The 26,806-nt window shown below is 42.6% G+C and overlaps 1 protein-coding gene across 5 annotated transcripts in view; it reads right to left on the reverse strand.

The window, feature by feature from the left end:
• Positions 1-12,586: 12,586 nt before the first annotated feature.
• Positions 12,587-26,806, reverse strand: part of PAQR8 (progestin and adipoQ receptor family member 8) — a 46,605-nt gene continuing 32,385 nt past the window's right edge. For 4 of the 5 annotated variants that reach the window (XM_077998644.1, XM_015136468.3, XM_077998643.1 and 1 more), the window contains exon 2: positions 12,589-17,187. In XM_077998644.1, coding sequence (XP_077854770.1) covers positions 16,071-17,135 — 1,065 coding nt within the window. In that variant the 5' untranslated portion in view covers positions 17,136-17,187 and the 3' untranslated portion in view covers positions 12,589-16,070. 5 annotated transcript variants of the gene reach the window in all.

Consider the following 26,806-nt stretch of genomic DNA (forward strand, 5'->3'; position numbering starts at 1 on the left):
ACGAGCGGAGGGCGGAGCCAGGAGGCGCAGGCGACACAGGAGGTTTGCGCGTGCGCTGCCCGCGAGATTCCGCGTTCTCGCGGCAAGGGGGCCGCGGCCTTGGAGCGCGGCTAGTGGGCGTGGTTGTGTCGGTCCCTCCCCTTCCGCTTCGACCCGCCCCGCTCCCTGAGAATGAGACGTGAGAGCTGTTGGGTGGCGCGGGGAAAGGCGAGTGTAGTGAGGCGGTAGTTCTCGCTGTGAGATCCGGGGTCCGAGCAGGCCCTTAGATGAATTGCAGAGAGGGACGTTCCTTCTCTCCTTCCACCAAGTCCCGGCGGACCTCACTGCGCCCCGCCAACGCTGTGAGCTCAGGCGCTCTTTTCTCCCCGCTCTGCCCCATTTCACACAGAAGTGTAAATGGTTGGTCCGGTTGGCAGTGCTACTAACCTAGACTCGTGCTTCTTGTAGGCAGGGGCCGAGGATTACTCATGATTGTGTTTCTGTTGCTTAGGGATGGTCAATGAACTAATGCAATCATCTCATCCTTAATTCTCCCACTGCCACATTGTATTTTTCCCCTTTTAACTCTTTTTTAAAATCTTTCTCTGTTTCCTTGTTTCCTCCTTTCCTTCCTTCCTCCCTCCCTCCCTCGTTCGCTCCTTCTCTCCCTCTTTCCTTAGAGATGATGTCCCACTATGTTGCCCGAGCTGGTCTCGAATTCCTGGGCTAAAGCAATCCTCCCAACTCGCCTCCCAAAATTCTGGGATTAGAGGCGTGAGCCACCGCGCCCAGCTCTCTTTATTCTACCACCAATCCCTTCAGTTAAACACCTTCTTCATTCTTGTAGGGAGAGCCTTGAATATCTGCTGCAGGACAGGGTGCACTCTGATAGGTATTTGATATTTGTTGACTGAAGAACTGGAGATTGAAGGGTGGTCACTTCAATCCATCGTTTGTACCTGCAGCTTCAATGGAAAGATCAGAACCACTAGGAGAAACACAGCTCCTTCAAAGAGAAAGACTAAGTCTTGGGAAAGAAGCAGATAAGTGAGGTGAAATATTGTCAGCATCATAGGTATAGCTTTTTACAAAACTTGCTTAAATTATTTTTTCTCAAACGTAATCCTATTCCTGAAACATTTTTAGGGGGGAAAAAAGAAAGCTATCCATCATTGCTGAGGAACTTAAAAAGTAATCCAAACCCAGGTGCCAAGAGATTTGGATTCATTAGGTCTGACGTGGAGGCCAGGAATCTGATTTTTGTAACAGGTGTTTGTGACAAGCCATTGTAGGGACATGATGGAGTAATAAGCCAGACACAGAAGGCATATCTCAGTGTCACAGGTAGTTTACTGCCAATACAGACAGCAGCTTTACTTTTATTGCTGCTTGTCAGAGCAAATCCCCCTGTTGGGTTTCACTAATTTGCATGATGCTCAGGAGGCCCAGGACATTAATGCATTAAGTGGCACCTGAGGCAGTTATTGATGGCTGCTTACCATACCCTGCCCACAGAGTTTCTTTTCTAACTCTTCTCCCCTTACTGCATCTGTTTCCTGTTCTTGTCCTTTTTTAAACCTTTTTTTCTTTTTCTGTAAGTACAGTACCTTAATGCAGCAGTTGAATACATTTTTAAAAAACTTCAATGAAGTTTTTTTGCCTTTGGTGCTTTTTACAAAACTTGCTTAAATTATTTTTTTAAAAAGAAATGTAATCCTTTCCCTAAAACATTGGTTAGCATTGTGGAAGTTACTGAAAACGTTTAAAGTACCTGTCTGTTGTATTATACCTTAGACACCAACCGAGGATGGATGCCAGTCACTGGAGGAATATGTCAAGATGGCAAGTTTGCTGGGTGCAGTGGCTCACGCCTGTAATCCCAGCACTTTGGGAGGCCAAGGCGGGTGGATAACTTCAGGTCAGGGGTTCAAGACCAGCCTGAACAACATAGTGAAACCCCACCTCTACTAAAAATACAAAATTAGCCGGGCGTGGTGGTGGGCGCCTGTAATCCCAGCTACTTGGGAGGCTGAGGCATGAGAATCGCTTGAACCCAGGAGGCAGAGGTTGCAGTGAGCCAAGGTTGCGCTATTGCACTCCAGCCTGGGCAACAAGAGTGAAACTCCATCTCAAAAAAAGAAGAAAAAAAAAAAAAGATGGCAAGTTTAAACTTTCAAAGATAAGGCACCTCTCCCACTTCTCTCCACCTCATTGGTGCTGATTACCCAGAATCACGCGTTACTGTAATTCTTGCTGACTCTTCATGATAACCTTAAACTGTTACAAGTTCCATGATCCCTCCCTACCCACTCTCTTAATAAAAGTAAATTTCATGGCATTAGGACACACTTTGAAGAGCCCTTCTTGACTAAGTGCATGGTTGCACTTGGATCTATATTCCTGGGTTGGGTAGGGAAAGAGCGTGTGGAACTGGAAAGGCTGAGTCATGCCCAAGCCTATTGTCCATTATCGCATCTGTTTCTATTTGAGGAGTGCTCTCTGCTCATGCCTTTCTCTCCAGAAAAGCACACCAGTTAAATGGCTAAGGGGTTTGTTTTAACTACTTTCGGACCCCAGAAATGCATGAAAACAACTTCTGTTGGTCTATGGCCTCCTAAAAATGCTATCATCTCTGAGGAGGGGAAGTCAGACAGTACTGCATCAGTGTTAAAAGGCACAGGGACAAGTCTGTAAAGAAGTGGGGTGGGAGGAAAGGTAGGGATTCAGAAAGGTACCTGGATCTTCAGAAGGTCTGCTATGATTAAGAGTTTGTATCCCAGTCGGCTGCAGTGGCTCATGCCTGCAACCCCAGCATTTTGGGAGGCCGAGGTGGGCCAATCACATGAGGTCAGGATTTTGAGACCAGCCTGGCGAAAACCTGTCTCTACTCAAAATAAAAAAATTAGCTGGGCGTGGTGGCGCATGCCTGTAGTCCCAGCTACTCAAGAGGCTGAGGCAGGAGAATCGCTTGAACTGGGGAGGCAGAGGTTGCAGTGAACAGAGATCGTGCCACTGCACTCCAGTCTACATGACCACTTACCATACATTGCATTTCAGTTTGTACCCGCCATTTCCCAGTTTGTGGAATATATAAAAGAGGACAAGAAACTGACCATTCCTGGCAGTTAAAGTAGGAAATGCCGTGATTGAAAGGCCATTGCATAAAGCCTGACTCAGAAGACCACAGAAATATTGCATGATTTTAGCAGGTGTTCCAAAACTTGGGGAATGGAAAAAAATTGAAAGGTCAGACTGCCAGGAGCCAAGCCTGAAAGAGGGCCTTGTGAGCTGGGTGATGTCTTCCAGGCAATCCTGATGGGATAGGCCATAAGTAGTCAGCTAAAATAAACCTCTCCTCTTTCAGCATTTTGCCCATAGCTGGATTTACCCAGAATTTGTTTTCAAAACTGTGACATTCTTATTTTTATAGTACCTAAATTCACAGGACAAAAAATACCAAAGGGCTGTGTGTGCGTGTGTCCTGGACTATTTCTGCAGTGATTTTGGTGTTCTGCTTCCCTCTGCTGGATAAAAATGGTACAGCAAAATTTCTGGAAAAGAAAACAACCAATTACATACCAGCAGGTTTTGCAGGTACTGGGGGTGTGGGTGTGGTGAGCACGTGAATATGGGGATAAGATGGCCAGGGGGTGTCCCTCAGTCAGAGTGCTCTCTAGCATTCTTTTCCAACACTCCATGGCCTCTGAAATAGTTTATCTAAAAAGAGGGCCCCGTCAACCACTTCGATCTTTGCAAAGTATGGGAAAAGGAGACACATCCAGTAATTAGATTTAGGATCCACAGGAGATCTTCATTTGACACAAAAATTACATCATTTGGGTTTAGACTATTTTAGTCTTGATGTGGGCTCCTGCTTGGGGTTTGGAAAAACCTGTATTTCTGCTTTTTCCTCCCTTAAGTCCAACCTATTCAATAACTTTAGCTGATTCCGTTGGAATTCTCTTTCCTTGTCAAAGTTGATCAAACATACTTCACAGCATATAACCGTCATAAGAGGGTCTTCGTTTTTTCATTGCCATTTTCCTAACTCTCATCACAGTGCTTAGCACTACATAGATGCCCATTAAATAGCTGTAAAATGACTGACCTACTACAGTTAATGAATGAATGACTCAGAGGTCACCTGGGAAAGTATTTTTCAAACTGCTGCAGATTTCCTTTAGCAGTTCTTACAATCAACTTAATAGGTTGTGACCACAACCAGAATTATTTTTAAAAAAGAATAGAATAGAAATTATCCGGATGCATTCCATTTTGTTTGTAAGAATAATTCAGTGAAAGTTTTTTCAAGATATATACATACGTATACATTCATAGTGAGAGTATATTGTGGTCACAGCCAAAATGCTTGAAAAGTAATTGATACAATCCAGTTAGCTCATTTTACTAATGAGAAATCTCCAGACCAAAAGAGATCAAGGAACTATCAATCAATGACTGGTTCCCAATTGAGTATTCTTACACTCCACCTCAATCCTCTCACATCTAGGAAAGATAGTCCTCATTTAGCTCAAGACAGATCATTGATCTTGGCATCCTGGTTGTGAGACATCTCTGGCATAATAAAACTCTCAATAATAGGGAGAAAGAGAAGTGTGAGAATGTTGTGGTAGTAATATTGACTACAGTTTTAGATTCCAAATGTGGACAAGAAGTGAATTCATTAATTCAGGTAAATGACAACTTTGAATCAGTGGTGAAACTGACACCTTCTATTGAGCACCTCAAACCACTTTTCCTTTTCCCCTTTCACATATGCAGCATGAAACAGAAAGTGGAGCAGGTTAGGTCCTGAGAGCCACATTCCTGTCCTGTTAAGAATATTTGTGTGAGTTTGGACAATTTACTTACCCAAGTCTCCTGCTTTTCATCTCTAAAATGAAAAGCCAGGACCAGAGCTAATGATCATTGATTGATTGAGGGTCATGGGATCATTTTTAAAATCTTGTAAAAGTTTTAGACTATGGTTCCCTAAAATGCACATATTCACATGTACTTATAATTTCATGTAGTTCATGAAAGCTCCAGTGAGACTAGAAATCACTCCATTGAGTTTTCCCCTCTCTAAAATCTATGGAATGAAAAGTCTACAATATAGTACCCCAAAGGCAGAATGATATAGTGGTAAAGTGTGTGGACTGTAGGAAACTCTTCAGGACAAATGATTCTGTTTTGCCAACAACTGAATTGGAAAGGAGTAAAAAGACTGAGGTAGAAGGGAAACCTATAGATTAAAAAGAGATGTAAGTAAAAAGTCAACCAATTGCAATGTGTGGGTCCTACTGGGATCCTCATTTAAACTAAATACTTTAAAATAATTATGACATGAGACCATTGGGAATTCAAACACAGGATATTTGATGGTAAGGAATTGTTCTTCAGTTTTTTAGACATGATAATGATATCATATTCTTGTTTAAAGACTCTTCATCTTTTAAGGATACATAAAAAGCATGTGTTGTAGAAAAAATTATATCTGGGATTTGCTTCAAAATAATATGGACAGAAGCAAGTGAGTAGGGATATAGATGAAACTAGATTCCCCATGATTTGATAATTGTGTATGTGATTACATGGGAATTCATCATACAATTCTATCTACTTTTGTATATGTTCAAGGTTTTTCATAATAAAAAATATTTTTAAAAAAGTATGGACTGCAGAGTCAGACTGCAGAGGTACAAATCCTATCACTTACCAGCTCTGTGACCCTGCAGAAGTTTCTTAACATTTTAATAGCCACAAACACGAATAATAATTGTTATTCCCAATTCAAAAGGTTGTTGTGAGCATTAAATTAGTTCATATATGTTAGCACTTACTGCAGTGCCTGGCATGTAGTAAGCGCTCACTGACTGTTTGCTATTACCGTTGTCTGGTGGAGCATGATAAATGGACAGTTTGGTCAGTGACTGGGAATTGGAAAAATCATGGAAAATTAGACAGATTAAGGTAAAAAGAAAGGATAAAGGGGGGAAATATGTTGGGTACTTTAGAGAATGCAACATGTAGAAGGGTTTGGTTTGTGTGACTTAAGTCTTTCTTTCCTTTTTATGCACGCCCCCTACCCACCAACTCTGAATAAACATCTCTCACATACACACACACACCCCCCAGATCCTTTTAGAGGGTAGGAGGGCATGTAATCTCTTTTCAAGACAGAGTTTATGAAAAGAGCACAACGGCTTTCTGGTGGGCCACAGAGGAGGCTAGACGGCTGCAGCTTTCCGCGGAGCCATGGTCTTTTCCCTATTTGTTTGGTTTACTATTTTTTAAAAAATCACCACTAGAATGCGAGGCAGACGGTGAATATAAAACCTTTGCACCCAAAGATGAAGGTGCTTGCAGGTAGATGAGTTGGTTGTGAGTACCAAGAGTAGAGGCAAAGACCCAGGTGGGAAGTTGCCAAGGTGCAACCCAGGAGCACCTGCTTACACAGGGTAGACTCAGATGGGAAACATAGCCACACTGAAACTGGCTGTTCACAACGTTTTCTCTGTACTTAATTCCCTACCACAGAGGTTCTATTGTATTCCTACATGTGATAAGCTTCCCATCTGTATCTCTTCCGAGATCTGCAAATCCCATTTCTCCCTTTAATAGGGTATAGATGGGGGGGAAGGAGTTGAGAGACCAAGAGCCACTCGTTAGGAAAAGCTGTGTCAATTTCACAGGGAGGTAAAAACTGAGGTTGGCCCTGGATGCTGTATTAAGTTTTCTAGGGTCATCATGACAAGGTACCAAAAGCTGGGTGGCTTAAAACAGAATTTTTTTCTGTCACAGTTCCAAAGGCTAGAAGTCTGAAATCAGGGTGCTGGCAAGGCCATTCTCTCTCTCTGCCTGCCCCACCACCCTAACCCACACACCCCATCCCACAGCTTCTGCTTATTACCAACAATCCTTGGCACTCTTTAGCTTGCAGATACATAACTCCCATTTCTGCCTCCATTGTCACATGGTGCTCTCCCCTGTATGTGTCTCTGTGTCTTCACATGGCTGTCTTTCCTCTGTGTCTTCTCCTCTTCTTATAAGGACACCAATCATATTGAATTAAGAGATAGTCCAGTATGACCTCATCTTAACTGCTTACATGTACAACTACCCTGTCTCCAAATAAGGGCACTAATTGAGGTAGCAGGGTTTAGGATTTCAATATATCGAAGGGACACAAACACATAATAGATGGGAATCAAGAGGTAGAAAAAATGAGTACGTGGACCAGTAGGGTTTCTTCTGTAGTCTGAGAACACTTGGGGCCATAGTGAGAAAGGGCGGTGCTGCCAGAATGTCTGGGTGGTATGTGTGTGTACCAATGCAAGGTTCTTCCTAATGCCTGGGAGAGTCTGTGATCATGGAGACTGAATGTCAGGGAAGGAATGTGGAGGAAAGCAAGAAATCCCCCATTTCCCGGGGGAAGATGAATTACCTCTTATTCTGTTGTGGGTGGAGAAAAATCCCTCTCAAGGATATAGAGCTCCTGATCTGGTGAGAAGTCTGGGAGCCCGTGGAGAGTGTGGATGAATTTGTGCAGGACTCACAACACCCTGCTCAGCGTGAAGTGATAGAAATAATGACTGTGGGCTGGGTGCAGTGGCTCATGCCTGTAATCCCACCACTTTGGGAGGCTGAGGCGGGTGGATCACCTGAGGTCAGGAGTTCGAGGCTAGCCTGACCAACATGGAGAAACCTGGTCTCTACTAAAAATACGAAATTAGCCGGGCATGGTGGCACATGCCTGTAATCCCAGCTACTCGGGGAGGCTGAGGCAGGAGAATTGCCTGAATCTGGCAGGTGGAGGTTGTGGTGAGCTGAGGTTGCGCCGTTGGACTCTACCCTGGGCAACAAGAGCAAAACTCCGTCTCAAAAAAAAAAAAGAAAAGAAAAGAAAGAAAAGAAAAGAAAAAGAAATAATGACTGTGTGATTACCACTAGCACTTTCTGAATACAAATTTTGTGCCGGGTCCTGTGTGCAAAGGTATTTTTCCTGGAGTAAAATCAGTCAGATTCTAAGATAATTTGTCCTTGTTTAGAAAAGAAAAAACACTAGATGGAGATATTTTGCATGTTGCCATTGTTGTCTTTAAGAAATTGGTTTAGCCTGGAATCATGCTCAAATTTATTTTAATGAGGAATAAGATACATTAAAAGGTCCTAAAGATGAGAAAGTATTCACTAGAGTCATTTTATAAACATTAGAGAAGCATGTGAAAATAATTTGAAGTCAGTGGTTCTCAAAGTGAGTTTCTGTCCTTCAGATCCTTCAGGTCATTACAGAGGGCTTCTGAGACTGTTCGTAACGTGAGTAGCTCCATGTTGTATTCTAGCACAAAATACACTTAGGAATCTCAGCCTTGCTACCATTCAACAATAACAGTATAAGGACTTTTGCTTGGCTAAAGTGTCTAAAAATAAAATGAGAACTGCATCCTTAGGTTTACTTCATTTATCAGGGGTGGGGAGATGGAAATCTACGTTACACTTCCCTCTTAAACTTTGTCTGGTTCGCACAAGTGAAAATGTGAGAAGTTAGACAAAAGAATCTTCTACACTCACTTAATTTTGGTGGCTAAGAATATAGACTCTGGATTCAAAGGCCTGAGTGTCTGTGAGATGATTCCATTACTTAAGAGCCAGGTAGTTGTGGGCAAATTTACTTTATGCCTCAGTTTCCTCATTTACAAAATGGAGGCAATATTAGTGCCTACCTCACAGGGCTACTGTGAAGGTTAAATGAAAGAATCTAGGAAAACAGCTCGGCTCAGTTCTTGGCAAGTGGTGAGTACTAGATAATGTAAACTGTTATTATCCCCAATTTACAGGCTCTGCCCTAGACATGTCATTCCATTTCTGCCCAGAGGATTATCCAGAGTACAAACTAGTGTCCAAAGAATGAGAAAACATTCAAAGACTATGTTGGAAGCAGAGGTCAACATTCTGGGCACTTTAAAAAGGCTCTGGGAGGAATCTGGGAAGAATTCTGCAAGCATGAGAGTGTGGCCACAGGAACAATTTGCTGGGGCAGGCCTACACATGGAATAACTTGATGCCAATCTGGTTTTGTGCATATTGCAGGAAATAGAATTTACTCTGTTTTCTAAAGGCAAAGTAATGTGCAATTAGTAACTAATACATATAGATAGATAGCTACCCTGAATTTCCTTGGACAGAATTCTTCCCCACATACCCCATTCCCAAAGTCACAGTAAAAGCAAAAGTCTTCACAAGACCTCTACAACCTGTTCTCTTCTTCTGCTGTACTCTCCCTCTCTGTTCACAATGGCCTCCTGGCCATTCCTGGCATGCCCTGGGCTCAGAGCCCTTGTACTTCTTCCCTTTGCCTGGGTGAGAAACAGCTGGCTCCATCACCTTTCTTGGTATTCTTCCCCGATCCTGTTTAAAATGGCGCACTTACCCACTCCTCCAGTCTCTCTCTCTTCCTTGCTGTTTCTCCTTGGCACCATCACCTTCTAATATATAATTTATTGATTTGGTTCACTGTTTCTCCACAAGGGCAGGAATTAGTGTTTTGTTCATTCCTGTATCCCGGGTGCCTAGAACAGAGGCTGATACCTAGTAGTGCTCACTGTGGAAGGGCTGTCAGTGAATACTCATTGGTTCAACAGGCCAGTCCTTACCTCCAGTTAAGGTATTTCTAGCACAGTCCTCTCTGAGAGCTTGATTCAGGAGAAACATTTCACACAATTCTTTCAACATGAGAGATAATGTATCATTGGCTTGGATTAATGAGACAGTATCAGCCACAACAACATCAAATTACCTATATAATGTAATGTCAGAAGGGAGTGTAATGTCACTGTCTCGGTACTCCTGTAAACTGAGCCAGACGGTTGATTTTGTAACTTAGAGAATAAAGTACTAACTAGGCTGCTTAAAATTTCTAGTTTACGGCAGGGCGCAGTGGCTCACGCCTGTATTCCCAGCACTTTGGGAGGCTGCGGCAGGCGAATCACGAGGTCAGGATATCGAGACCATCCTAGCTAACACGGTGAAACCCCGTCTCTACTAAAAATACAAAAAATCAGCCGGGCGTGGTGGCAGGCACCTGTAGTCCCAGCTACTCAGGAGGCAGAGGCAGGAGAATGGCGTGAACCCGGGAGACGGAGCTTGCAGTGAGCCGAGATCGTGCCACTGCACTCCAGCCTGGGCTACAGAGCAAGACACCCTCTCAAAAAAAAAAAAAAAAAAAAAAAAAAAAAAAAAATTCTAATTTACAGTATCTGTTTTTTTCAGGAATCTTTGCATGACACTGCTATACCTTTTACCATTGACAATATTTTGACATAAGTCTTATTTTTCCCTAACAGGGATTTTAGTTTACTGATGGGTCCGAGGATTATCTTTTCTTCCTACTTTTCTAGTTTCTTTAATAAGCAAGCATATATTGCTTTAAGAAATAATTAACGATTTTTTTGTGCTTTCTATTAAGTCTGCAAAACTCTTTCATATGGCAGAGAAACATTTTTAAAATCCCATGTTCAAGTTCATATCTCTTGTCAAAATCCCTGGGAAAGCTGACTGTTTAAAGCACTGACAATCCCATCAAAAGATAAAAGGGAGGATTTGAGATTTGGCAGGACTTTCTCATCCAAGGATCCAAACATATTTTCAGGAAACTGACTGGAGAGTAGGACTTAACTTTATAATCCAGCCACCAAGGGTCCATGGACAATGAACTTTGGGGTTCTGAGAAGCCTCTGTGATGCAATGAATGCTTTATTTTGCATCCAAGGATGTGAGTGGAGTGAAATCGCTTTAACTCAAAAAGAAATGATGCAACCCTGGCTATGCATGAGATATTAGGATCAAAAGTTAAAAGATTATGTCAAAGTGTACATAATGCATAAAAGTGCTTCATTTGCCGTAAAAAGCTCTGCAAGTATTTGGTGCTGATGTTTCTGATTGGCTGGACCGTGAATTTATCTGAAGGAAAAATGAGTTTAAACGTTATAACTAGTTGTGTGGCTTCAAACCAGTCACTCTACCTTTCTAGTGTTTCCTAGTTCAATGGAGACCTGTTTGGCCTTACTTACCTCGTAGTTTAGCAGCTCATATAGATGTGGAAATATTTTAGAAATCATAATAAAATTTGAGCTGTTATTCTGTAGCCTTCCATATGGTCTGGACCTCCTGCAATCTTAAAATATAGTGAATACCTTTTCCAGTGAGAATCCTGTTATGTAACAAAAGCCCTTACCATAGATAGATATGCTCCCAAAGTTAATATTTAAATGAATTATCTTTTTAATGCAATGATTTTCCTTCCATATTAAATTACTTCTATAATAATTCCACAAAGGATATGGTTGTTACTTTTTAAAGGAGGTAGCCAGAGTGCAGCATGCTGCTTTCAACTTACCAAGTCAGGAACCTGTACTCAGGTTGGAACCACACATCCCCTTCCTTGAAGGATGGGACTATGTACCTGGGAAGTCTCTACTGCTTGTGGAAATTTAGGGCTCCTCTCTCTGTCTGGATGTGTCAAGGATCCCCAGGACTGAGTTAAAACAAGTAGAGGGCAGTGAGAAGGGTTGGAGAAGTAGCAGGAGTAACGGGAAGTAGAGGCAGCTATAAGGTGACTGTCTTGCTACAGGGGAAGAGGTTTCCAACCTCTGGAGGTAAAGGGGAGAGAGAGCTTAATCCTCATGAAGAGGTTCTAGCCCAAAACAGGTCCCAGCTTCTTGGCCCTCAGGCTGTGATTGGAACCATGATCTGGAGAGAGGGACCCTCATGGCCCAAGGAAAAGATGCCAGCACTCATTTAGCAGACGGCAGACTCTCTGCCCACAGGGTCTTTTCCACACTGTGGTGTCTCCAGAGCCAATGTGGTACCTTTCACCAATAGGTGCTCAATAAATTCTTGCTAAATTAATAACTGAAGAGTGGTTAAACTAGTAACAGTAACAACAGAAGCATTTTCAAACTGCCTAGGGCCCCTGCTGGTGACAAAAAAGGGTTTGGGCAAGAATGACAACCATAATTCAACCAGTGGAGCCTCCAGCCATAGAAATGCTGTTTTCTTTGTGATTGTGATGGTACTATAGCCTGAAGCTGCAGTTGCTTAGAGAATCACCTTTTACACAGCTCTTTCAATCTGTGAAGGCTACAAAATTAGTTAATGCCACATTTCACAACTCGTACATTGTAGTACCTGCTATAGTTGAATCATAGTATAATTCATCGTTTTTACATTTATAAAATTGTAGCCAATCACTTAAAAATTTTGAAATCTTTTACACTATTATCTATGAAACTAGGAGTATTTATTTAATTACACTGAAATCTTCAGAGAAATCAACTTCATAGCATTTTGTGGGGAAGCAATTTGTTCTACTCACGAGTAGGTATTAGGGTGTGTGTGTATATGTGTATGGGGGATGGGATATAGAGTTTTTTTTAAGTTTTTATACTTTCCTGCTTCTTGGTGGAGGTAAAGTGTCCTGACCTCCTTTTCCTGGCAATGTTTGTATAAACAGAACCTTTTAGAGGGGGCCTCTTCAAGGTAGTCCTTGTTAAGACCTTGTCAAAGAAACAAGGTGGCTGTTGCTTTAAACTGCTGACACTACAACAATGCATATACAAAATCACTTTAATGGTTATTCATATAAGAAGATTTATATAGACAGAAAATAGCTCCATTTTTACTTTGCCAAGCAATCAAGAAAAACACAAGACCACTAGAATTAGTAGGCAGAAGCCTTGTGGACAATGGCTGTGCCCTTTCTAAGACATGAATGCCATCTGGAGGATCCATTTGAAACTACAGTGCAGTAACCAAAGAACCTAATGTTTTCAAGCATAAAGGTACTTTTTGTGAACAGGTGGGCAACAGAGGCAGGAATAACTACCTTCATTCTATGGACTTAAACTCCTATTTCTTTCTAGCTTCCAGTAGAAGACTCTTGAGAATATTGTTATTGAGTGAAGTACTTTCCGCTGAAATGGGAAATGAACCCCTAGAGTCTTACAAATATTATTAGCTCATCAGTAAATACAGGTCAGGAAGAATTAGGCAAAAGAGAAGCAGGCAAATGTGTCCCCAGTTTAGTGTGTCCTGCCATCTCCTCTCCCTATACTGTATTTCATTCATGAGAAGATGTATATGACTGATAGTTTAGTTTTTTCAAAGGTATTTACATTTTCATAGGTTGAAAGTCTAAATTAACAGAGAGAGAGAAAGTTAACTAGCAGAATTTCCAGTAGATATGTTGGAGGGGCTATGGTGGAATAAGATAGCCATCTCCTTTATAAAATTGTTAATTATTCCTTTTAAACTAGGTCTGTTTTCTTACTGATACGCTAAACTTTAACAAAAATGTTTTAAAAGGAGTAATTCCTCAAAAGTCTGAGTAGTTAGAAACATCTGCATTTCCTAGTTTATTTCTTAGAAGATTCTGATATTCTGAGGGCATGTCATAAAGTCTCCTACCTCAATGCCTCTCAAATATCTCCTATTAAAAAACTGTTTCTAGGGCGGGCGTGATGGCTAATGTCTGTAATCCCAACACTTTGGGAGGCTGAGGTGGGCAGATCACTTGAGTTCAGGAGTTCAAGACCAGCCTAAGCAACATGACAAAACCCTGTCTCTATAAAAAATGCAAAAATTAGCCAGGTGTGGTGGCATGCACCTGTAGTACCAGGTACTTAGGAGGCTGAGGTGGGAGGATTGCTTGAGCTGGGGAGGTCGAGACTGCAGTGAGCCGTGATTGCACCACTGCACTCTAGCCTGGGCGACAGAGTAAGACCCTGTCTCAGAAAAAGAGATTTAAAAAAAAAATTTCCAACCAGTTGAGGGGCCAATACTTGTATAAATTAAAACTGTATGGCAATATCTTAATGCCTCTTCCTGTGCTCTTCATGTCATAGGCCATTAACAATGTTCAGATTGGCACTGGTCTGTGCACCCATCTGATCACTGCTCTACATCCGGTTCTCTCTTTTTAAAAATATGTGGATTTGAACTAAAGATCTCTGCCCACAATACCACCAGTTATATTAAAGAGTTTGACTTACACCCTCTTCCCTTCTGCTCTCTTCCCTCCCTTCTCCTTCCAACTTTCAAAATAATACAGTCTTTGAATCTGTAATAAAGAAAACTTCAAACAATTTCTAGTCCCTATTTTAAATTGACCCTCTACTAACAACGTATTTGCACAATTCCCCCATCCTCTTGTTCAGTTCAACCCAGTTCAGTTTTGCTAATTTTATTTGCCATAAATTTGTCCTAGACACCAGAAGCTTGTATAAGACACTTGGGTAACACAGAAGTTCAGATATTTGAGGATTAACAGGAGAAATCCATCTAAGAAAACAACGTAGCTGATAAGAAGCATGCTTTCTTGATATAAAGATTATTGGAAAGCTTCAGTTGAATATCTTTTTTTGTTTGTGGCCGAAATACAGGTTGAGAAAGTCTTTTGATTGATAAGCAATTCTAGCTTTCTGAAGTTTCTTTCATTCACTAGTTGAAGAGCAATATATATTTTTTCTTATCCCAATAACCCAAAACAGAAAATTCTACATGGGCATATATTAAGTGTTCATACATTTCCATTTATAAGGCACAAAACCCACAAATCTCAGAGAAAGGAAGAAAACAAAAGATTTGAAGACAACAAAGTAAACTCAGAGGAGGTTCATCAAACTGGAGTTAAATCATGTCCCTTTTTAGTAAATAAGGGACCTCATACTGACAGAAATCATTGCCTCTGAAAAGAGGGCTTCTGAGCCCTTCTTTTGACACAGCCTCCTTCACTGGATTAGTGCAGAAGTCAATCCTCAGGGAGGGCTGCAGGGCCAGAACACATCAATCCCAAGCACCACCTATCCCATAGAAGCTTCTGGGCAGCAATGCTCCAAACAAACCAGGGTGCCTGGTTCACATGTTCTCACCCAAAGACAAACCCACAGTAAACACACATGCTTGCCTATCCCAGTACTTGAGTATTTTAAGGGCTCTGCTCTAAGCTGATGCAGAACTGCCTGCCTGAGAACCCTGAACTGGGTTAGTTATGTGGGTCCTTTGTGGGACAGCATCTATGTAGGAGACTGGACCTTGGGTTCCTCTTGAAATAATGAGGTCCCTAGAGGGATCCTTAGAACCAACTAATCCTACCAAGAGCTTTTAAAACATGCTGGTCAAATATGGAGATTCCCTGGTGCAACTCCCAGATCTCCTGGTCTGTTAGGCAGCCCTGATAACTCTCAAGTAATCCTGTTGTCCACCGGTGTAAAATAGAACGGGTCCCATGACACCATGTAGTATCTACGCTTATTGGCTGGGCCTCCTGGTGGCTCTTGGCACTGTAATTTCTAGTACTGTTTACATTAGAACTATATGAGAATAAGCTTTCTGAATGTCCACATGAATCCAAGCATTTCCTGGAAGTATGACTGCTTCCTAGTCCTTTATATCACCATGCAAGGTAGGGATGGGAGTGAACAGCACTTCAGAGAAAACTGCCAGTTAGACAGTTATCCTGAGAAAAGGGTTAGTATTATAGTTGTCGAGAAAGGAGAGACCAGAAATCAGATGAACTGAGTAATTCATTATGTCATCTTGAAGGCTTTTCCACTCTGGACAATTTGAAATCCAAATGAAATTGGGTCCTTGGGTCAATTTATTCCATTACCAAAGAACAGCATAGTAGGATAGCCATTCCAACAGGGTGAGGACCAGCCACCTACTTACTTTCCAGTCCGATTTTATTATCCATTCAGCTTTTAGGAATTGCCCCTGGAGGCCATAGTCAGAATTTTGCTAAATTTTCAGGCATGAAGACGATTCTCCTTATTTTCAATGTCTCATGAATCTTATGAGAGATCCCTTCCCTTCCTGTGCCTTGTTAAGCTATGATCCAAAAGGAAAAGGAGTATTCCTTTCATTAACAACAAAACTCTTAAATCCTTTGGCTTTCAAACACTGCAGCTATAACATACCCTTGGATATATGTATTAATTTAAAAGGCAATCCTTTCAAAGTCAACTTCTATTGTATCAAGTTTTCTCCAAATTATGAGGGGCTTCCTCCACACGTTGCCCCACTTGCCAGCCTCAGGAATCTTTCTTGGTCAGTCTGGCCTTGACTTTGTGCCTCAGAAGGGCTGCGGTGGCAGCACTGCAGGCAGCCAGAAAGAAGAAGGAGAGGCAGGCCATGTGGACAGACAGGGGTCCATGGCGCTGCAGGAAGATCTCCTGCCGCCCCTGGTAGTCCAGGAGGATGGCCTCCAGCTGAGAGAGTGTGCAGATGGACAGAAAGGCATGGAAGATCTGATGCCCATGGCCTACGATGTCACAGGAACCCGGGAAGTACTTCTCAGGCACCGGGCAGGAGAAGAAATAAGCGCTAACCAGGAAGAAGAGGATCTGGAGGGTGTGGTACCAGGCTGCTTGCTCCTGGCAGCCAGCCAGGTGGCAGAGCGCCACACGGTGTGCCACAGGGCTGATGTCTAGGATGAAGGCCAGCCCTGCCGGCACCACTTGACAGATCTTCCTCATGACTGGGTAAGGCCTCCGGTAACGATATTTGGCATAGCAACAGCCAGCACAAGATAACCAGCCACAGAAGGCAGCTGCTGGCAAGAAGAAAAGCCAGAACCGCTCATACCAGGCCTGGTCAGAGCTGTAGAAGAAATGAGCCAAAGCACTGCCATATTGGTAAACGCTCACGCCAACATAGTCCACAAAGTAGAAGGTGTAGTGGGAGAGCTCTGACTTGGACTGCAGCAGGTGGGCCAGAAGGCTGCAGGTGAGGTAAGTGATTGACGACAGGATGAAAAGGAGCAGGGGCAGGGAGTGGGTAGACGCCCATGGCAAGGCCTCAGCCTCGGCAAAGGCCCAGAATCGCAAGAGGACCGCCAGGGCTGCCAGTAAATGGGTCCAGACGTTGACCACCTCATTGTGTTTCTGAAAGAGGCTGAAGAAGTAGTAGCGCCACTCGTGACCCGTGGGGCGGTAGCCGGTGCGGATGTAAGGCTCCCGGAAGAGCTGGGGCACATCTGTTTCCAGGACAGTGCAAGGCATCTTGGGAAGCCCATCCTCCAGGATCTTGGGCAGGCGGCGCAGCTGCTGCCCGCTGACCGACAGGGTGCTCAGGCGCTCCAAGATGGCGGTCGTCATGGCCGTGGCCCGCTTGCGCTCCGTGCCACGCACTCAGGACAGGGGATGCAACCTGCAGAAAAGAAAGGAAAATTGGCAAAGCGGCAGTGAGACACGAATGCAGCTAAGATAGACAAGGTACTATGGCTATTTTCTTTTCTTTTGAGACGGGATCTCATTCTATCGCCCAGGCTAGAGTGCAGTGACACGATCACAGCTCACTGCAACCTCTAATTCTTGGGCTCAAGTAATCCTCCAGAGTAGCTAGGACCACAGATGCTCGCCAACACGCCCGGATAATTTTTTGTTGCTGCTGTTGTTGTAGAGACGGGGGTGTCGCTATGTACAGCGTTTGGACTGGGTCCAAACTCCTGGGCTCAAGCAGTCCTCCCTCCTCAGCCTCCCCAAGTGTTAGTACAGGCGTGAGCCACCAGGCCGGCTAGGATCTGTGGTTATTTTAATGGAACGTGGCTTTCTGGTACAGTAGAGGAAGCAAGGAGCTGCAGACAGTTTCTTTGAGCCTCCTTTTCTTCATCTGTAGAATAATGGAGTTGGACCAAGATCTCTTACTGTCCCAATATATATTTTTTCTTTCTTTCTTTCTTTTTTTTTTTTTTTTTTTTGAGATGGAGTTTTCACTCTTGTTGCCCAGGCTGGAATGCAATGGCGCCATCTCGGCTCACCACAACCTCCGCCTTCCGAGTTCAAGCGATTCTCCTGCCTCAGCCTCCCAAGTAGCTGGGATTACAGGCATGTGCCACCACGCTTGCTAATTTTGTATTTGTAGTAGGGATGGGGTTTCTCCATGTTGGTCAGGCTGGTCTCAAACTTCCGACCTCAGGTGATCTGCCCACCTCGGCCTCCCAAAGCTTTTTTTTTTTTTTTTTTGAAACAGAGTCTGGCTCTGTCGCCCAGCTGGAATGCAGTGGCGCAATCTTGGTTCACTGCAACTTCCGTCTCCCGGGCTTCAAGCAATTCTCCTGCCTCAGCCTCCCAAGTAGCTGGTATTACAGGTGTACACCACCATGCCCAGCTAATTTTTGTATTTTTAGTAGAGATGGGGTTTCACCATGTTGGCCAGGCTGGTCTCGAACTTCTCACCTCAAATTATCTGCCCGCCTCAGCCTCTAAAAGTGCTGGAATTACAGACGTAAGCCACCATGCCTGGCCTGTCCCAATATTCTATGTTTACTACACTTAGTGTGAGGCAAAGTTACATCTTGTAAAATGGAAATGTTAGCTACCCTAACATAATTTAGTGATATCAATGACTTAATGATTATCAAGATTTAATTATATCTATAAGTAAGGTAGCCTTTAAAGGATATGGGATTTTCTCAATATTAAAATGTAATAGGCTTTAATAGCATGAAATATCGTATTGAAATATAAGAATTACAAATCTTGATATCGCTAATGATAGACTATTTCTTTAGCACCTACCTAATCTTAAACTATCCGCTAATTTCACTGGTACTTTGAAAATATGAGGTGAGCAACTGACTAAGCCTCATATTTAAGACAGGCAAATTGACTTATCAGTTAGGTTGGTAAAGAACAATGCACATTCTAGGATATCCTAACAGTTAAAATTAACATGTGACCTAAATTTAACATAAAATCTAATTGCAAAGACTGTTGTTCATTTTTTAAAATTATATCTGAAAAGCAAGTAGTTTTAGATTTGCCTCTCTTGGGTAATTAAAACTGTACTCGGTGATTTCAGGCTTCAGAAATGCTTAACTTACACTTGTATTTCTCGGTGACAGATGAATACAGCAATTATTTCATAAAATATTTCATAAAACTGCTGCAAAATTTCATGTGAAGTTGCTAGGTAAAGAAATAGATTTTAAGCATTTCTAGTTACCTTATGTAATTATGTTTCCCAAGCTTTTTTCTTCAGAAAAATTCAATATCTGATTTATCTAAATGCACCCCTTCTTTCAAAGACTCTCAACTGGAGCACATACAGCAAGTACTGTTCAAGGTGCTTACTAATTTTAGCAAAGAAAATGTAATTCCTACCATACATCTCAATCAATATTGAAAAAGAAAAAATACCTAATCAGGTAAAAAAGTGTAGGGCGTGAAAATTAATAAAATGTAAAGAAGTTCAGGGAGACCTGCAGTCAAGCTCCAGTTTTGCCACTTACTGGGGTGACCTTGGGCAAGTTATAGAATTCTGTCAGCCTCAGTTTCTTCATAATTCTATATATTATATGGGTTGTATGATAGTTAAATGAGAGGGTCTAAAAAATGAAGTGCTTAGCACTCTGCCCAGCCCAAGATAAGTACGTAGTAAATGTGAAGTATTGCTGTCATTTTTATTGCTATGAGCTGGGCTCTGTACTAGGTACTAGGGATACAAAGACTGGTAAGATACACTTCCTGCCTTCAAAGAGATCAAAGTTTACTGGGGAAACAGACATGTAGGGGAATCAACACAAAAATGTGCAATAAGTGCTCCATTAGAGACAAGTACTGGTTCACAGGGGTCTCAGCAAACAACCAAAACAGGGAAAGGATGGGGGTATAGCCCTCTCGAAGTGACCCTGAACTGAATCTTGAAGAAAAATCAGAATTCCTGAGAAAAGATAAAGGCGGAAGAGACTTGTAGGCAGAGAGCAAGGTCAAAGAACTTCTGCCAAGATACGGGCTTGGAAAGCCTGGAGCATCTGAGGTCACTGTAGTTTGCAGTTATGACATTGTTGCCAGAGAGACCTGAGCGCACATCCTGAGCCCCACCATCAACAAGCTGCGTGAATCCAGCCTGAGCTTTGTTATCTGTGGAGTAAACAACAGAGAAGCTACCTTACAGGGCTGAAAAAGAACTATATGACATAATGCCTGTAAAGTGTTTAACAAAGTGCTTGGTTCCAAGTCTGCATAAGTACTTGCCATTATTATGACCATCACTGATATGAGATGCAGGAATCATGCATGAGGTCAGGGCCTAATGTCCCCTCCATACCTTGAACCTATTTCTATGGTAGCCCCTATAACCCTGTATTGAGGCATTCATTTAGCCAGCACCCATCAGACAGTGGTCTTCTACCAGGAATGGGCTATGAACTCATGCTCAGTGTAGGAATTAAAGACACCAAGAGAAACGTATTAAGGATTACAGAGTCGGCCAGAAAGAGAAACACAGAAAGACGGAGTGTGGGAGAGAGAAAGAAAATGCTAATTAGAATACCTGAATTCATTTAAAAACAAAAAGAAAAGAAAAAGCTAAGCAGTGCTTCTGCTATCAGCCAGCAGAGGGATCCGAGTGCCTGAGAGTTCAGTTCTGGATGGAGGTTTCTCCAACTGACCTTGGTGGACGAACTACAGGAATGGGCCCAGGACGTGGGATAACTTCTCAAGTTGTCCTGTTGCTGTTAGCAACATATAATCTGGAGGTGCTGGGCTTGTTGGAGTTCTGGGGAATTAAAGTGCTCTATTGTTTAGATACAATCTTCTACTACCCTCTTGTGAAGTAGAGAGCAAACCAGATGAAATCACCAGTCTGATTTTATGGCTGGGAGAAATCAAGGTGAGTCACTGGGGTTATAAAGCTGTAGAAGAAGGAATCCCCAAAGATGCTCCCAGTGGCCCTGTCTGCATGCTGTCTAAAGTCAAGGCTATTTCTCTCATCTTTGGGAACCCAAACCAATCAGACGATTCCTGCATCCAGAGTTAAATAATATATAACCACACAATTCCTACTTATTTTCATATCCTTAAAATAGCATATCCATCACATAGCAGGTTCTTATAAACTGACGACTCAACTGAATTTCTAAAGACTAAAACTTAGGGTTTTAGTAGTTTAGTGATTGGAAGAGAGCACAATTCAGATTGGAGAACTAACTGGCATATCTGTCTGTTCTGAGGGAGAAAGGACAGAACATGATACTGCCTTATTGTTGGTCTGCAGAAGGCCATGACTGCAGAGCTCTGACAGTTCCTTCTAGTTCTCATATCACCAGCCTCCCTCATGACTTGATGTTGACAAGTTCTTTTCTGGAAATTATTTCTACTTCACTCTTACAGAAAATAAAACTAGGAAGAGATTTGTAGAACTAAGAAGCAGAGAGGTACAAGTCCAAAAGGATATTAACTTTAACTTCAAAAGAAAATGTGTACAAGGGGAAATAAATTGGCAGAATCATCATTTCCCTTACAAATGAGATATTTAAAATGCAGCCACCGAGATCTCAGGGTCTTCTTAACAGCTCCACCCCCTGGAGTGTGTAACCCAATACCCACAAAGGAATCTGAGTCCAGGTATACAAACACCGTGGCCTCTAACTCAGAATATGATTCCTTACCTCTCTCAGGAATGAGAGGGTCGCAAAGATCTGTCATCTGAGGGTAAAAAGGACTTAAATTTCCCAGCCAAGGGCAGTGGCTCACGCCTGTAATCCCAGCCCTTTGGGAGGCTGAGGTGGGTGGACTGCTTGAGGTCAGGAGTTCGGGACCAGCCTGACCAACATGTTGAAACACCATCTCTACTAAAAATACAAAAATTAGCTGGGCATGGTGGCCGGTGTGTGTAATCCCAGCTACTAGGAAGGCTGAGGCAAGAGAATCACTTGAACTGAGGAGGAGGAGGTTGCAGTGAGCCGAGATCGTGCCACTGCACTGCAGCCTAGGTGACAAAGTGAGACTTCGTCTCAAAAACAAGAACAGCAACAAAGGACTTAAATTTCCCTTTGGTAGTGCAAGGTCGTGAAAAATTCTAAGGTCGGGCACGGTGGCTCACACCTGTAATCCCAGCACTTTGGGAGGCCGAGGTGGGCGGATCACCTGAGGTCAGGAGTTTGAGACCAGCCTGGCCAATATAATGAAACCCTGTCTCTGCTAAAAATACAAAAAATTAGCTGGGTGTGTTGGCAGGCTCCTGTAATCCCAACTACTCAGGAGAATCACTTGAACCCAGGAGGTGGAGGTTGCAGTGAGCCAAGATCACGCCATTGCACGCCAGCCTGGGCAACAAAAGCGAAACTCGGCCTCAAAAAAAAAAAAAAAAAAAGGAAAGAAAAATTCTAAACTTGTGGTCAGAAAGAGGGTTTGGGTTTTCTTTTTTCCCTCTCTTTGTCATTTCCTTAGCAACCACCTCTTCCCCTGCCATGAAATTCTCCCTTTGAGAGCAGCTAACACAGCTACAAAAATGGTACCATGAGTTATAATTCTTTTATCCTCATTAACTTCAGAAACCACTGTGAAGTGTGGTCTGGCCCCCTCCCTCTTAGGCCTCACTTTCACCAAGCAGGAATGGGCAATGTTTCCATGATTCAAAGGACCAGCTGTAAAGTTTGAGCCCATTTTGGAGGAAACCACATACTGTCATCATGATGTTGAATCATCCCAGCCTTCCATGTGGCTGCACTGAGTAAAGAGCCCCTCCCTCACTTCTGACCTCTGTTCCCACGCCCTCCTCCCTAACCTGATGTGACTATCAGCTGACCAAGATTCTACCTTAGAACAATCTCCTTTGTACAGGGTTCACTCCAACTCCTGGACAGCTGAAATTTAAATCTTCCTCAAGAATTTTTATGAAATGGATAATTTCAAATCTTGTAATTTTGATCAACCAGAAATCTTTTTCAGAGCAAGGATTATCTGTTCAACACTATTCCAGGCTACAAAGGCCGCAGAAGAAGAATACAATAAGACCCTTTACCTCAAGAAGCTTGGAAGAGTCAAACTTCATGAATCAATAGCCAACACCAGATGACACACATAATCAAGTGTAAAGTAGAGCGAAATACAAATAGATCTATAGAAGAGAACACACTCAGAGTATGCTGGGGCAGCCTTGGGGGAAAGTGGGCTTGTGTTAGCCCTAGAAGGCTGGATAGAGCTCAGACAAGTGAGAATTGGGGCATTCTGGCAAAGAGGCAAAATAAGAGCATAGGAATGGTATGACTTCCTGGTAGGTCTATGAGCAGAGGGGCTATTGGGGAGTAATGAGCAAGGGAGTGGGCTAGGTGCAGTGGAATTAGTGAAAGTTTAGGTTTGATGTTACAGAGGAAATGGGAGTCATTTCTCTCCCCTGAAACTATTACCCTGTTTCAATGCTGATCTCCCCTGAGCTCTGCAAGGATTCCCAATGCTAACCAATGCCTCCTCTCTTGGCTTAAGTGACAATGACACCACCTTCTCTGGCCCCACCTTGGCTTTCTTCTCCCACCATCCCTGTCAATTGTGGTATCTGCCCCCTTTTCACCATCCACAGTGTCTCTCAGATGGGCACTTCTGCCAGGCCCTTAGCTTCAGCCAGCATCTGTATCCGCTGATTTCCAAATTTGCCTCCAGCCAGATCTTTCCTGAGGTTTGAATTCAAATATCCAACTGCTCTAGATGTGTTCAAAAGAATGTCTCCCATGGGCACTTCAAACTCATCTTCAGACATTTCCTTCAACCCAGACTTGACTCATTCCCTACATCTAATCAGAATCAAGGTTTGCTGATTTTATCTCAACATTTCTGGAATCCATTTGCCTTTTCCATTTCTACTACTTTCCCTTAATTTAGGCCTTCAAAATTAACTTATGTTAATGATGACAATAGCAGTCTCATAACTGACCTTTCTTCATCAACAATGGCTCTCCTAACTCACATCCCCAACCCTCATTTCATTCAGGGCAACAGTTTAAAAATGGAAATCTGATTATCATTCCCTCCTCAAAATTCTTCAACAGCTCACCATTGTTTGTTTACAATACAAATTCTAAGCCCTAATTATTCAAACAGATCCTTTCTCTGTTGACCTTCCTATTCCAGCCTCCTCTCCCAGAGCCCATACCTCTAAGGCCACTTTGTTGGCCCAGATCTTAATAATCTGAATACTGGGAGTTCTTGACACTGTATCTCCCATGCATGCAAACTCAGTACGCTCTAGCCCAGCAACTCTGGCTCATTTTCAACACTCTACCTGGAAGTCGGCTTCACCAGGAAGTTTTTCTTAACTCCCAGACTGGCTTAGGGTTCTCTCCAGCCCTCATTAGACTCCCAGTTTGCTTCATTCATGGAGCTGGGTTCATTCATTTACTCCACTTACTTTCCCATTAGCCATAAGCTCCTTAAAGGCAGGAACTGTTAGGTGCAGAAGTCCCCATGTTGAAAATAATATCTGGCATATAGAAGACACCTTACAATTATTTACTGAATGAACAGTTCTTTAGGCCCAGGCTCATGGCACCAATTTCCTATACTTCTGCAAAGGTGAAGAAAAAAAGAAGTAATGGATTGGGAGTCAGGAAGTCTGGCTATTAGTATTTGCTCTACTCAGGTGTGTGACTATGCCTAAGACAATCAATTACTCAGAGTCATTGTCCTCATAAAAAAGGGTGGGTGGGAGGAGGTGATTTCCTGTCTATCCACTTTTAAGGAAGAAAACAGAATGAATAATAACAAAATGGTCAGTCATGGAATAGTACTTTCAAGAGGCAAAACATGCACATAAAGTCCTAGTAATATTTCAAATAAAGAGCCCACTGAAGGATATAACTTAGTAAAAATAAATCTATCCACACATATTTTCTACCTTATAATTGATTTTAATGTAATTTTTTTAAATCAAAAAGGAGTATTTTTTTTTTTTGTAACACTTCTGGGAATCGTCATAATACTGCCTCCCTGGGTCAAGTCAGGGCTGAATGACATGTTTGAAAAAATGTTGAGTGTGAAGTGCCCATGGGGGACATTCATTTGGACACATCTGGAGCAGTGGGACATTTGAACTGCCCTATCTCCTTTAAGGATTTTTAATTAGATTCAGATTACAATGGAATTGGAATTAAAAGTTCTATTTACTGAGTATATGTACCATGAATTCACTTAATGTTTATAAGAAAGTGTTAGAAAATGTTGAATAATGCCTTGCGTTATGTAGGGATCTAATCTTTTTTTTTTTTTTTTTTCTTTTTTGAGACAAAGTCTCAATCTGTTGCCCAGGCTGGAGTGCAATGGCACGATCTTGGCTCACTGCAACCTCCGCCTCCCGGGTTCAAGCAATTCTCCTGTCTCAGCCTCCCGAGTAGCTGGGACTAAACTACAGGCACATGCCACTATGCCCAGCTAATTTTTTGAATTTTTAGTAGAGACAGGGTTTCACCATATTGGTCAGGCTGGTCTCAAACTCCTGACCTCAGGTGATCCACCCACCTCAGCCTCCCAAAGTGTTGGGATTATAGGTGTGAGTCACTGTGCCTGGCCAGGATCTAATCTTAAAGATTTATCTTAGAAGAGCCTTGCAAATTTTTTTTTTTTTAATGGAAAGAAAAAAATGGGGTAAAAATCCCAAGTTCATGGTAATAATTTGACATTTTAACCAAAAATTGTGCATTTAGGTGTTCTTTTTAAAAGAAAATCACAGAACTAAGCTAAATACAGATGTTCATTGACATATGATGGGTTATATAACCCAGTAAACTCATTGTTAAGTTGAAAATGCATTTAATGCGCCTAATCTACTGAACCTAACCACTCAGCCTAGCCTACCTTAAATGTGCTCAGAACACACACATTAGCCTACAGGTGGGGAAAGTCATCTGGCAAGAGGACACTGTAGGGTATTGGTTGTTTTGAGATCACATGGCTGACTGGGAGCTGCAGGTTACTGCTGCTCCCCAGAATTGCTAGAGTATTTCACTGCCTATCACTAGCCTTGGAAAAAATCAAAACCCCAAACGCAAAGTATGGTTTCTATTGAATGCGTATCACTTTCACACCATCCGAAGTTGGGGATCATCTGTATTCTTAAGGTTTGGTTTTGTTTTCCTAGTTCTGACTGATGGAAACTACCTAAAATGCATTTCCTTTTCAGTAACTTTCAATAAAACAATGAAATGACACGTTTTTGGTGATAGTTGTTATCCCCTGAAAACACAGCAAAATATGTCAAGTACCCATAAGAGACCATTTAACTTCCAGAGAGGAACTTTATGAATAAGCAGAACAGCACCTGGGCACATCTCCTATCACCTGAGAAACAGGTGTAACCGTGTCTAACAGGTATGCCCACTGCACTCACTGCTTCTGGCCATCTCCTCCATCTGCTGGATTCCCTCTCATTGGCCCCTGTCTGAATTTGAGTCCTTACTGTCTCTCACAGGAACCTCTGTAAGATACAGGAGGCCTTCCTGGTCCCTACCTGTGTGTCTCTTTAACTGTCCCCAAAGCATCTCCCACTCTGCCACTTTGTGTTCCAGTTATTCTGCCATCCTCTCAGGACTCTGTCCTTCTGTGCATGCCAGGAATGCACACACCACTGATGTCCACCGGCCAACTCCTACTCATGCTTCATGTCCCATCTCAAATGGCCCCTGTGAAGCCTTCCCCTCAGGTGCTCCTTCACCTAACTGCCACTGCACTTATAGTCCTTCATTATAGGACTTTCCTTACTGTATGCCTACATGGTTTGCATATGTCTCTGTGACCACTAAACTGCAAGATCCTTTGAGGGCTGAGAATATTTTTATCATTAGCATTGTGCCTAGCACATCGATATTCCAAGAAATCACTGTTGAATGAATGAATGAATGAAGAATGGATGGAATGAAAGTGTCCAAATCGACCAGGTACAGTGGCTCACACCTGTAATCCCAGCACTTTGGGAAGCTGAGTAGCGAGTATAGCTTGAGCCCAGGAGTTCAAGACCAGCCTTGGCAACACAGCAAGACTCTATCTCTACAACAAAT

This window comes from Macaca mulatta, chromosome 4, assembly GCF_049350105.2.
Source record: "Macaca mulatta isolate MMU2019108-1 chromosome 4, T2T-MMU8v2.0, whole genome shotgun sequence".
Taxonomy (NCBI): domain Eukaryota; kingdom Metazoa; phylum Chordata; class Mammalia; order Primates; family Cercopithecidae; genus Macaca; species Macaca mulatta.